The 12,849-nt window shown below is 40.7% G+C and overlaps 1 protein-coding gene across 1 annotated transcript; it reads right to left on the reverse strand.

Annotated features, from left to right (window-relative positions):
- Positions 1-1,372: 1,372 nt before the first annotated feature.
- Positions 1,373-1,717, reverse strand: LOC113316380. Its single transcript, XM_026564572.1, has one exon. It carries the CDS (start codon positions 1,715-1,717, stop codon positions 1,373-1,375), a length of 345 nt encoding a protein of 114 aa, XP_026420357.1.
- Between the last annotated feature and the right edge of the window lie 11,132 nt (positions 1,718-12,849).

Consider the following 12,849-nt stretch of genomic DNA (forward strand, 5'->3'; position numbering starts at 1 on the left):
AATTTGCTCCCTTTTTTGACAATGTTGAAGAAATGTTTACACCTGTACGACGATTTGGATATGAATCTACCCAGTGCAGCTAAGGATCCGTTGAGCTTCTAGACTTCTTTCAAATTCTTCGGAGATGGCATTTCTACTATGGATTGGATTTTAGAAGGATCTACCTCGATGCCCCTCTTTGTTACCAGGTACCCAAGGAATTTTCCTGACGTGACGCCGAACGTACACTTTTCTGGATTCACTTTCATGTTGTGCTTCCTCATAGCTTCGAAGATGTCCCTCAAGTCTTGATGGTGGTCTTTGTGTAGCTTGATATTCACGAGCATGTAGTCAACATACACTTCCAGTGTATTCCCAATCCATGGTTTGAAGATTGCATCAACCATCCTCTGGTATGTTTCCCCTGCATTTCTCAGTCCGAAGGGCATCCTGGTGTAACAATAGAGGCCCTGCGGGGTGTATAATGCCGTATGTTGTTGATCTTCTTCTTCTAGGGATTCTTGATTGTAACCAGAATATCCATCCATAAATGACATTTCTTCGTATCCTTTGACGGCTTCTACGAGTTGATCGATGCCGGGGAGCGGGTAACTATCCTTTGGACAGGCCTTTTTAAGATTGGTGAAATCGATGCATATCCTTACTCCTCCGTTATTTTTTGGTACGATGACCATGTTCGAGATCCATGTTGGATACTTCACTTCCTTGATGAATCCTGCTTCTAATAACTTGCAGAGCTCCTTCTCGATGGCTTGATGATACTCTGGGGCTATCTTCCGTACCTTCTGCTTGAAGGGGGTCTTGCCTGGTTTAATACGGAGCTCATGCTGAATTATCTTTGGATCGATCCCTGACATATCTCCTAATTTCCATGCGAAGATGTACGCATATTCTATTAGTAACTTGATCGGTGCCAACTCTCTTTCTTTATTCATTAAGGTCCCTATTTTGATCATCTTCAGATCTTCTTCAGTCCCTATGTTGATCACTTTCGCAGGTTCCAAAGACGTAAATGTTGGCTTTGGTTCCCATAGGAGAGGGACATTCTTTAATTGCTATTTGGTAGGCTCTTCAGCCCCCTTAGCCGCTGAGGTACTAGTTTCAGTAATTAGAACATTGCCCTCCTTTTCAGACTTTTCCCTGAGATCTCTTCGAGATAGAGGTCAATGGCTTTCTCCTTGGAAGCTTCTTTATTTCGGTTTCTTCGGGATTTACGCAGTTCATCTTATTCATTGTTGAGTTGATTTTTCATAGCTTGGCATTCTCGTGCTGTGACCTGATCTCCCTTTATTTCCATTACCCATTAGGGTGTAGGAAACCTAAGGTACTGATGATAAGTCGTCGCTACTCCTTTGAGCTTGTGCATCCATCTTCAACCGATGATTGCGTTGTAAGGGGAAGGAGCATCTACTACGCTGAATCGAGTATCAACTTTCGTTGGTCCCGCGTCTACTTGCAAAACAATATCCCCCAAGGGCTTCGTTGATGCCTCATTGAATCCGTAGATGGTATAATACGATATCATTAGATGTTCGTCATTAAGCTCCATACGTTTAAACGTATCATAGAACAGAACATTAATCGAGCTCCCACCATCGATGAGGATCTTCTTGATATTGCAACCCGCTACTCGCAATGTGAGGACCAAAGAATCATTGTGATCTTCCATATCTTCCTCGATATCTTCAGATTCGAAGGTCACAGGCGCTTCATCCATTGATCATGTTCGTCCACTTCTACTCCTTCGATTTTGTATAGCTCGCAGTAATCCTCAAATTGCTTCCGTAGCCTTTTTCCAATCTGAGCTTTTAGTGAAGGTCCAGTAGCTTCGGAACATGAAATGGTATTCACTGTTCGGTTTCCTTCAGGCAATTGAACTTGCTTGCTTCGCTTAGCCCTATCTTTGGTTTCTGCTTTTCGTATATACTTCTTGAGATCTCCCGCGTCAATGAGATTTTGGATCATTATCTTCAGATTCTTGCATTTCTTGGTCTAGTGCCCATTGAAGCAGTGATATTCGTAGTAATCCTTTGACTTTTCGGATCTTGGGGGCTGCCTTCCTTTGGACCATGGTCATTCCAAGTTTTCCCGGCCCTTAATTTCTCTTAAGATCCGAGCATAACTGATGTTTAGCTTCGTATAAACTTGATCTTCGAATTTTCGATCATCATGTCGACGATCCTCCCTTCATCCTCTCCTATCTTCGGTTGGACTTTCGGTTGAACTAGGTCTTTTTGATCCGCTAGCTTTCTCTGCTGAGTTAGTTCGATGGGACCTTTGAGTCTGGGCTCTAGGATTCTCTCGTTGGATTTCTTCCAATCTAGCATGCTTCTCGATGATTACTCGAAGGTCTCCTTCAGTCGTAGGCACACTCCCGTGAATCTCGAGAAACAGCGGGCTCATCCTATCCAATTCCCACTTGTAGCAGTTGATGCTGACCACTGGATCAACATTTCCTATAACTTGACAGATCCTGTGCCATCTATCTGTGTACTCTCTTGTTGTCTCCTTGTATTTGACTGCCAACGAGAATAACTTGTCCAACCCAGCGTGAACATCCTTGTTGTACATGTAAGTCCTCAAAAACTTCTCAGTGAGCTGGTCAAAGGAGTTGATGGAGTTGGGAGGAAGGTTATCGAACCAAGATAGGGCCGATCCTTTCATACTGGAAGGGAAGTACCTACAGAGGACCACATCCTCCTGATCCCATCGAGCTAACATACGATTATAATATCGAAGATAGGCTGCGGGATCGCTGGATCCATCGTAGCATTCGAATGCTGGGATTGGGAATTTCTTCGGTATGAGGCGCGTGAGCATCCACGTGTTCACAAACAATATTCACATTTGTAAATAAAAGCATCGTAAGAATATTCGCGTGATACCATCATAAAAAGGCATCCACGGTAATTTCTTATAAATTACCAATGGCATCGTAAGAATATGGAATATGAGGCGCGTGAGCATCTACGTAATGCGAATATTCTTATAAATTACCGATGGCATCGTAAAAATATTCTTATAAAAATAATTTGTAAACATAAATTATGATGGCATCCATGTGTTCACAAACAATATTCGCATTTGTAAATAAAAGCGTTATAAGAATAAAACAGATGTGATATGGTACCAAATACGATGACTCATCGACTCAGAGTCTTCGGACTCGTCATTGTCTAGTCGGGAGGGATTGATTCAGACATTCTACATAGTTACGATGCATGTATCATGAAGCATAATAATAATAACAGAAATTAAAGTGATGAAATGTAAATAAGACAGTTATTTACGTGGTTCAGCACTAAGGCCTACGTCCACGGGGTTGGTGTTTCACTATGTATTGAGGATTTACAAAGATAGTCGAATGACTTTAAGTGAATAACGATGCTTTAAGGGGAAATATGATTCATACTTACTCTTCCTATCTCTCTTTCCTATACTCTTCTCTAGTTATTAAAATTGTTCGACCCCCTCTCTTTTAGTGGAGGGGGGTATTTATAGGGATAGCACGTGGGGCACACTGCTAAGGTCGACTGCCACCTTATCTTCTTGTTCTTTTTGATGATACCGCTGGTATCTTCGTCTTCAATCGATGCCCCCACCGGTCATGCTTGGTGACGATGGGTCACCTCTTTATCCTCCACAGGTTGGTTGACACGTACCCTATGTCTAGAGTGTTTAATGCGGGTGGTTGAGATGCCTGCACGCGCCATACAACTGTTTGTGGCTCCCATCACATCCATGTCAGTTAGACTAACCCTCGCCGTTGATCTTAGATCCTTCTCGAGATGGAATAAATTGAATCCATGGGTGTTCTTCAGTGCTTCGCGGTGGCTCGTTCTTTCAGTGCTCCATGATTCCTAGCAATTAGATCAGTTTGATGATGAACATATATTGATGACAGATGCTTCTCGGGTGTCGATACGTGGCATCGTGTCTTGATGTTCCAAGCTGCGTGTTCTCCACGTGTAATTCCCTGGACACGTGGCGATTGATGAATTATGTGCATACAATTTTCCCCTGTTCTTTTAGTGTGGATGTTAGTCAAAGTTAGAAGAAAACTATCTTTACAGCTTCTTCATCTCTCCATAATAACTTCTCCTAGATTTAAGGGCACGTTTCCCACTCCTAGCAGTAACTTCTTCTCGAATCATGGGACGGTTTTTATTATTCTTGCTATAAATATGGGACGGGTCATGAGAAAATTAAATTTTATTACCTTGTGAGTTTGAGAAATTCTTCCTCTTCTTCCCTGAACCTCTTCATTCTCCTTTTTTGTTCTCTAGCCATTAATTCCTTGCTGGTATTATTCAGAACTTGAAAGTCCTCAAAGATTCTCTGTTACTGCTATCCATCAAGTGTTCGTGGATCTTCTTTATCGTCTTATTAACCCTTTTAACACAGATATGGGATTCTTCTATTTCTGATTTATTTTCCATTGATATTCTCTTTCTGCTACTGTATCTGGATTTCGTGATGAAGAACAAATATACAAAAAGTATATATACTTTCCCCCGTTCTTTGTCATGAAATCTCAGATTCTTCGCTGATCATTGAAACTAGTTCTTGACTGCCATGACTGAATTAGGGCTCTTCGTTCTTTGCGGATTTTAGGGTTTCTGAGTGATGCTCTTGATAAACTTGTAGTAGTTGAAAAATTCACTTTATGATCTTCATCATTTCCTTTGTTTAATCTTCGTATTGTTTCTGTGTTCCTTCGTAGATATGACTGATCGTCATCGGGTTCCTTATCATACTCCGCCACCGAGCCCTCACAGGTCTCCCCCGCCCAGAAGTCCTGATATATCTTCGCCGAAGGGTGGTCCTTCTAAGCCTTCACAGCTAGATCCTCGTGCTCAGAGGACTTCATCTGCTTCTAGTCCAAGAGCCCCATCTGTCAAGAGAGGGGATCAAACGAAGGGTCCTTAAGGTTCTAGTTACGTTGTTAACCGTCCTGCTGATTCGCAACATGTTGTTCCAACAAATACGCAGACTCTTTCTCCTCATCGTGCTGAGCCGATGACTGTACAACCTCTTCGTTCTGTTGCTCCACCTACGATGCCCCTACAGAAGCCTATAGCTCCACCTCCTGCAGTTCCTATGAGAAGAAAATCTACTAAGGGTGCCGCGTCGAAGGCCGATCTATCAAAGAATTTTCCTACTAAAAGGAAATCCTCAGATATGAGTTCTCCGAAGAGACCTTCGTCGGATCCTGCTGATGATTCGGACGTTGCCCCAATTATACGAAGCGTCTTTGTTGGTAAGAAAAAGGTTACTTTCAAGCACGTAGATCTTGCAGCGTCCAAAGCGAAGCATGAACTCGAAGCTTTTGAAATTAATTTTTATGCTCCCGATGATTATCTTAGTTATGATCTGATTTCGAATATCAATACGATGAATTCCACTTGTTAACTACGGTGGGAGCCTTCGAAGCCGGCCTCATGTTGCCTTTATACAAGTCGGGTGATTCTTTCTACTACGATGTCTTGGCTCATCGTCAGGGTTCCACTCCACACACCCATTGCCGCTAGGTGGTGCAGCTGACTGGAAACTACCTTTGTGCACTCAAGGAGTGCTATCCTCGGAGTAAAGGGGAAACGATGATGACCTGCTACATTCCCAATCCTGCTGAGAAAGACTGGTATACTCCTGAGAATTTCAATAATTCTTTTGGAGATTATGTTAATGGTAGGAATCGTAAGCCATGGAGCGTTTTCCTACGAACCATTGCTTCTCCTCGTGGTGAGATTCGTCTTTTAAGCGAAGTGATTGATTCAAGGCTGAAGTATGTTCCTGGTACCGAAGGGACTTCTCAGCGGAAGATTTTTCTGCTCGTGAGCGGCTAAAGCGTGATCATGACTATGAGTGGCATGCCACTGTTCTTGAGGTTGTTGGTCCTTGGGATAATGGTTAGGTACCTGGTCCGCATGGATGGCGCCCTACCGCTGGTATCCAATCTCGTGAGAGTGCCCCAGCTCGTTATAGTAATTTCTGCCCTTGACAGTTGAATTTTGAGGGCATGAGTTTTGAGTATGCCTTCGATGCTGCTGATGTAGACGAAGAAGAAAGTTCTGATGTTACCCTTCCTTCGAAGAGTACTGCTGCTGCCAAGGTATGGCTTCTTGTGAACATATAAATTACCGATGGCATCCACGTAATGCGAATATTCCTATAAGAAATTACCGTATTCTTACGATGCCATCGGTATGTTACCCATTCCTGTTTCTAGCGCCAGATTGTGAACACATAAATTACAATGGCATCCACGTGTTCACAAACAATATTCGCATTTGTAAATAAAAGCATTATAAGAAATAAAACAGATGTGATATAGTACCAAATATGATGACTCATCGACTCAGAGTCTTCGGAATCGTCATTGTCTAGTCTGGAGGGATTGATTCAGCCATTCTACATAGTTACGATGCATGTATCATGAAACATAATAATAATAATAACAGAAAGTAAAGTGATGAAATGTAAATAAGACAGTTATTTACGTGGTTCAACACTAAGGCCTACATCCACGGGGTTGGTGTTTCACTATGTATTGGGGAGTTGCAAAGATAGTCGAATGACTTTAAGTGAATAACGATGCTTTAAGGGGAAATATGATTCATACTTACTCTTCCTATCTCTCTTTCCTATACTATTCTCTAGTTACTAAAACTGTCCGACCCCCTCTCTCTTAGTGGAGGGGGTATTTATAGGGATAGCACGTGGGGCCCACTGCTAAGGTCGACTGCAACCTTATCTTCTTGTTCTTTGTGCTGATCCCGCTGGTATCTTCGTCTTCAACCGATGACCCCACCGGTCATGCTTGGTGACGATGGGTCACCTCTTTCTCCTCCACAGGTTGGTTGACACGTAACCTATGTCTAGAGTGTCTAATGCGGGTGGTTGGGCTGCCTGCACGCGCCAGAAAGCTGTATGTGGCTCTCATCACATCCGTGTCAGTTAGACTAACCCTCGCCGTTGATCTTAGATCCTTCTCGAGATGGAATAAAGTGAATCCTTAGGTGTTCTTCAGTGCTTCACGGTGGCTTGTTCTTTCAGTGCTCCATGGTTCCTAGCCATCGGATCAGTTCGATGATGAACATATACTGATGACAGATGCTTCTCGGATGTTGATATGTGGCATCGTGTCTTGATGTTCCAAGCTGTGTGCTCTCCACGTGTAATTCCCTGGACATGTGACGAGTGATGAATTATTTGGATACACTTCTCTTAACGAAGGGTTAGGCTACTTACGTGTCAGCACATGCATGTATTCACTTTTTTTTTTTTTGGATCGAGATGGTTGAACTTTGAATTTGCAATATGTAAAATGAGCACAAACGTCGTGCAGTCATTCAGATTGTTGAACCATTTACGTTACTCTGAAGTATGAAAACACCCATTTAGATAACTTAGTCTTATTTGGATTCATTTCATAAATTAGTCATTGATTAATATCATCCTGATGTCAAAACGGGTTTTGGATTAAATGACTTTTGCATTCAAATATGCTTCTGTACAGTACAGAGCATTGAATCTTTTTTGATCAGCATTATACAGCATTTTATCACTTTTATTGCCACTGACGACGTGTTTCATTTTCTTTCGGTCGGCCTTTCCACCGTGACAACGGTATTCTAGTAAAAGTTCATCAGGCTAAATTTATATAAATACAAAGGTAAAAGTTAGTGGTTTTAATTAGGACTAGATTTTTTTTCCTACTTTCTTACTATACTATTTTTGCATTTTTTAGTTGTATTTTTTTTTGCTTTTCATATACTTATTATTATGTGATTATTATTGAATTAAATTTCTTACAAAATATAGATATCTGGCTAATATTAATTATGAAATGTGATTAACTAACTTTATGAAATCAAAATTTTCGTTAACCGGTAATTGAGTTGAATTGAATCAATTTAAAATATTACATACTTTGCCATTTCTTGTCTAGAAAATATATAATTTACCGTTTTTTTTTCCTGCTAGCAAGAATGATATTTTGGTGATTTTTTTAACTTAGGTTATAAGCATACTTATTTTTACAATTTATTAGATTTTTGTGCTCTCGAAAGATAAGATTATCAAACAGTATGTAACTATATTCGTCGTTAACTATAACAAAGAAATCAAAATATTCGGGCAGCCTTAGGCCGTTTAAGCAGATTTTGATACCAACCTTATATACAAAATTTATCCCATATATACTGACGTTCTGGGATAAAAATACCCACACTATCAAAATGATGTAGATATAGTTAACATTACACGCAATTTTCTATTTATGGGGGTAAAAAATTACTTATTCGCTTCCGGGTAAAAAATCTCAGGAATGGCCCTACATATACTGATTGTACAACAAGGGACCAACTTGAAGAAAAAGGAGCTGAAGTTGCTTTCCGATAGGCAACCGCGTGGAGTGGGTATGACATCATTTTCTGGGATGGTTCAAAGCCTACTCTATAACTATTGACGGAAAGGTATGCGAAAGCTATGGAATATCGTGATAACATTAGTGTAAAATCAAAAGTCTTTCTCTCTCCTCTCTCTATCCTTTTTTTTTTCCAATAAAACCATCAAAAATAACTCTTTTCTTCTCTGATGTGGTCCATTTCTGGACTAGATCTGAGCAGATTTCTTCATTATTCCTTATTTTCTAGGTTAGTTAGTAGATTAGTTTAATTTTTTATTATGTTTTCTTCTTATGTACACCGTTTTGGTGGTTTTATCTACTCTTTTGAGGTTTATCTTCGTTTTAATGGCGATTTTGGGTTATTGGGTTGGGATCTAAGATCAATAGTGATGCTCTCCAACGACGAAATCTCCATCTTTGTTGTCTCTGACGACGACCTTCTCATCGGAATCTTCATCATTAAGTTATTCGGCGACGAAATCTTCATCGGTGGTCTTTTTGACGACGGAAGCTTCATCACTATTTACAAGAGATTTGAGCAAATCACTCCTACTTTGGGAGCATTTCTTTCTAAAGAAGAAGAACAAATTAAATGGTTGAAATTTAATTCCGAGAAAAACCATCCTTCTTCTGATTTAATCGGATCTTATTCATACTTGTATTTGTCTTATTCTGGTAATCCTTCTCTTTCTCTTGTCGGATTTCTCAGTATTGTACTCGCTTACGGTATGTTCTTGTTACTTTGTATTATCTTATTTTCGATATTAAACTCATTGTTTAGAGTATGTTCTTGTTACGTTATAACCTTGAAATCAAATTAATAAAAAGGTTCCTTGTTTAGGAAAAAAAAAACAACAAAAAACGAGCTCAAATGACGGGGCAGCCTGCACTGCCTTTCATTTGTAGGGCAGACCGACCTGGTATGTTTTACAGCATAGGCACTAAACAAACTGGTGCACGTGCAGCATAAAATAGCCCACTGTGTGCCAATTCAGAAAACCTAAAAACCAACCAAACATAGAATGAAATTGCAGAGAGATTTTTTTTTGATACGCGAAAGCCGGACCCAAACCCCTAACCGAACCCAGCCAGTTAGACTGATCTCATTGTCAGACCCAACACCGCTCAGCACACAATACAACTAATATACCACAAATCTTTATGGCGTGGGATTGAACTAGGGGTGTCAACGGGTCCGGGTCCTCCCGGGTATCACTAGACCCGGACCCGGACCCTACTTATAAAGGTCGAATCCGGGTCCTAACGGTTCCGGGTCCGGTTCCTACACTTGTGGACCCAGAACCGGACCCGTTTAAATATCCGGGTACCCGCCGGTCCCGGGTACCCATTGGGTCTTAAGAAAAGTATTAAAAAAACCTCAAAAACTTAATATTTATCTCTTTTTGGCTTGGATTTAAATAACTTTATAAAATTTATTATTATTTCTTACTAATGTACTAAATAAAGATTAAATGTAAGAGAAAATTTTAAAACGAGTAAAATATCAAAGCTAAAACTAACAAAAACATCAATAAAAGTATGAATAAACGGGTACCCAACGGGTATTACCCGTTTGTACCCGTTTAGATTCGGGTCCAATCGGGTAATTACCCGTCGGGTCCTAAGTTACTAATGGGTCTAACTTTAGGACCCGGAACCGGACCCAATTCTGCCGGATCTGGTTCCGGTTCCGGATAATGTGTACCCATTGACAGCCCTAGATTGAACCCCTGACTTCCTCCTTACTGGAGTTGATGGGACACGAATGAGCTATGCTCTTGGACCCAAAATTGCAAAGAGATTTCCCCCAAAATTGGCCGCATTTCTTCCCTTAGAGCTTCTTCTCCATTAACTCTAATCGCATCAGCTTCTTCTGGAAGTGAACCATCTCTGAAGTTAATGGCAACACCTCATATCCATAGCATTAGGTTCCAATTTCCAAAACCCTTCGATGGTGGCGGAGGTTTCCACTGAGCTGAATAAATTTATAGGTCATTCTTGCAATTGAAATGAGCTTAGAGCAACTGCAGTGGACGAGTAAACCCAAATATTTGGTCCAGTGGGCTGGCGCAGTGGAATAGACTATCGATCAAAATTTGATCAAAGAGTAAAAACCAGACCAAACCAAAATATAGTCAGGCGTTTATATAATTTCCGCCTACACCACGGACGTTGATATAGTCTACGCCACTCATCAGGCACTCGTATAGTTAACGCCCAACGAACAGGCGTTGGTAAAATGTACGCCTGGATGGGGCGTTGGTTAAATGTACGCCCCGTCGGGCGTGCGTAAAGTTAACGCGGGCAACAGGCGTTTATATTCTTAACGCCTAAAGAGAGGCGTTTATATAGTCAACGCCTAAAGTTTTAAAACTTTAGGAAATTTGCTTGGGGCGTTGTCTTTATCAACGCCCCATTTTTTTTTTTTCTTTTTTATTTTTGAACCCGGGCGAATGTATAATCTCCGTCCCACTCACCAGGCGTTGCTATAGTTCACGCCCCATACCAGGCGTTATCTTTATCAACGCCACATACCAGGCGTTATCTTTATCAACTCCCCATGTCAGGCGTAATCTTTATCTACGCTGGACGATGAAGCGGACTTTATATCAACGCGTGACCAAATTTACTCGTCACCCGCTACGCCACAGGACGGACTAAACCCAAATTTGGTCTTTTTTCTTAATCTTTGGTCTTTAGTTATACTCGCACCACTGTGGACGCTCTTAGTCCCTTTGGGTGAAATCAGTTTGCTAAGGAACTAGGATTTCAAATTGGGTGACCTAAAATTTAGATGGAGATTAATTTATGGGTGGGTGCTGTCTGCTGTCATATCTGCAATGGGATTTCAGAAAACAAGAAGTAGTAGAAGAAGAAGCTAATTTGGTGTTGGGAGGTCTTAAAGCCTCTCCCTATTTTGAACCCAATTGAAATTCTCTTACTTCTAGGGTTTAAAGTTCCCCAAATTGGATGGGCTCATCTTCTTGTCTTCTGAATTTGGTGAAACAAGAGTTCTTTGATTCTCACATTATTCAGCAACTTGGTATGCTCCCATGTCTTGGGGAGTTCTCAATCTGGAAAATGAGTTCAGTCAAAGTGTAAGTGCCTGAGCTACAAGTTTATCAGAGACTAGTGAATTGAAATGTAAGTGTCTGCAGATCATTGTTTAACATATTACTTTAGTGAAAATATCAGATCTACAATAGTCTCATGGCTGCTGCAGGTACATTATCCTGAGCACGGCACATCAGGTGAAGTTGACTTGGATTGTCAAGGCCTTGAAATGTCTGGAAATCCATAAGGTGCTCCATCTCTCTCTCCCTCACTCCCTACTTCCCTCCTTGCCTTCCTCTGTGATAAAAATTCTTCCGCACTTTTGTAGGTTGAATGAATAATGGAGATTGGAATATACAAGAACCCCGCGAGAGCGAAGTGGCTGTCCTTGGCAAGCAAGATCAATTATCGAAATCAAACGAAAAAAAGGTCAGTTCTTAAGTTGTATGACGCTAACTAGTTTACTTTGTTAGTAGTGTTTGTACAAGGGTTAAGCATCATTAATAATAGTAACGCCTACGTCTCCCTTTGTTATACGTTTTCACTTCATATCATGAAATGCAATATAAGAATTCTTCATGACTCTTTAGTTTACCTATTAATGTGAATGAAAGGATTTTGTGCATATAGCTACTTTTCCAGTTTGCAACTTTGATATTGCTACATAACTAAACCGCTGTTTGTCATGCTGCTTGAAGTGCAGCTAAAATTTCTGTCTTTGGTTGATTGAGCCAAACACGGAATCATCCTCATTCCTTTTGCATGTTCCACACTTCCTCTGAGATTCCTTGGAGCGAGACCAATTCCAATGTTAGACACATTTTAATATAAGAGTCATCAGCCATTTTAAAATTGACCATGACGTTGTCATGTCCACTGCTGATGTAGGTTAATTTCTTCTACTTGTACTCTATTTAGATTAGTTCGGTAAGTAAGCAAAGGTTGTCTGCTAATATGGACTGGCTTGGGGTTAAGATTAGAGTGAAGAACATAATTAAGACACTACTTAGTGGTTCAGTGATGGGTAGAGCCTTAGTGCACCGAGAATACTGTCGCAAAGATGCAAAAACAGTAGAATGGAATGGATATCAGCATTAGAAGAGCAGGACTAGCAGAGGGAGGTATGCAGTTATCCCAAAATAATGGAGCAAGACAATAGCATTTTATTAGACAAAAATGTGTTGCCAACTTACTGATAAGATCACATTATTACTGAGCTGAATTATAACTTACATAAGGAGGTCGCTCATCAAGAATTAGATTGCCAGTGCGAGTTAACACTGGAAAATTAAGCGTCAATGGGTTGAAATGACCAAAATAAGAGGTGAATGAAATGTAAAGGTTCTAGAGTTTCTTCAGTTCTACTGTAGGCAAATAACTAGACA

This window comes from Papaver somniferum, chromosome 10, assembly GCF_003573695.1.
Source record: "Papaver somniferum cultivar HN1 chromosome 10, ASM357369v1, whole genome shotgun sequence".
Lineage (NCBI taxonomy): Eukaryota > Viridiplantae > Streptophyta > Magnoliopsida > Ranunculales > Papaveraceae > Papaver > Papaver somniferum.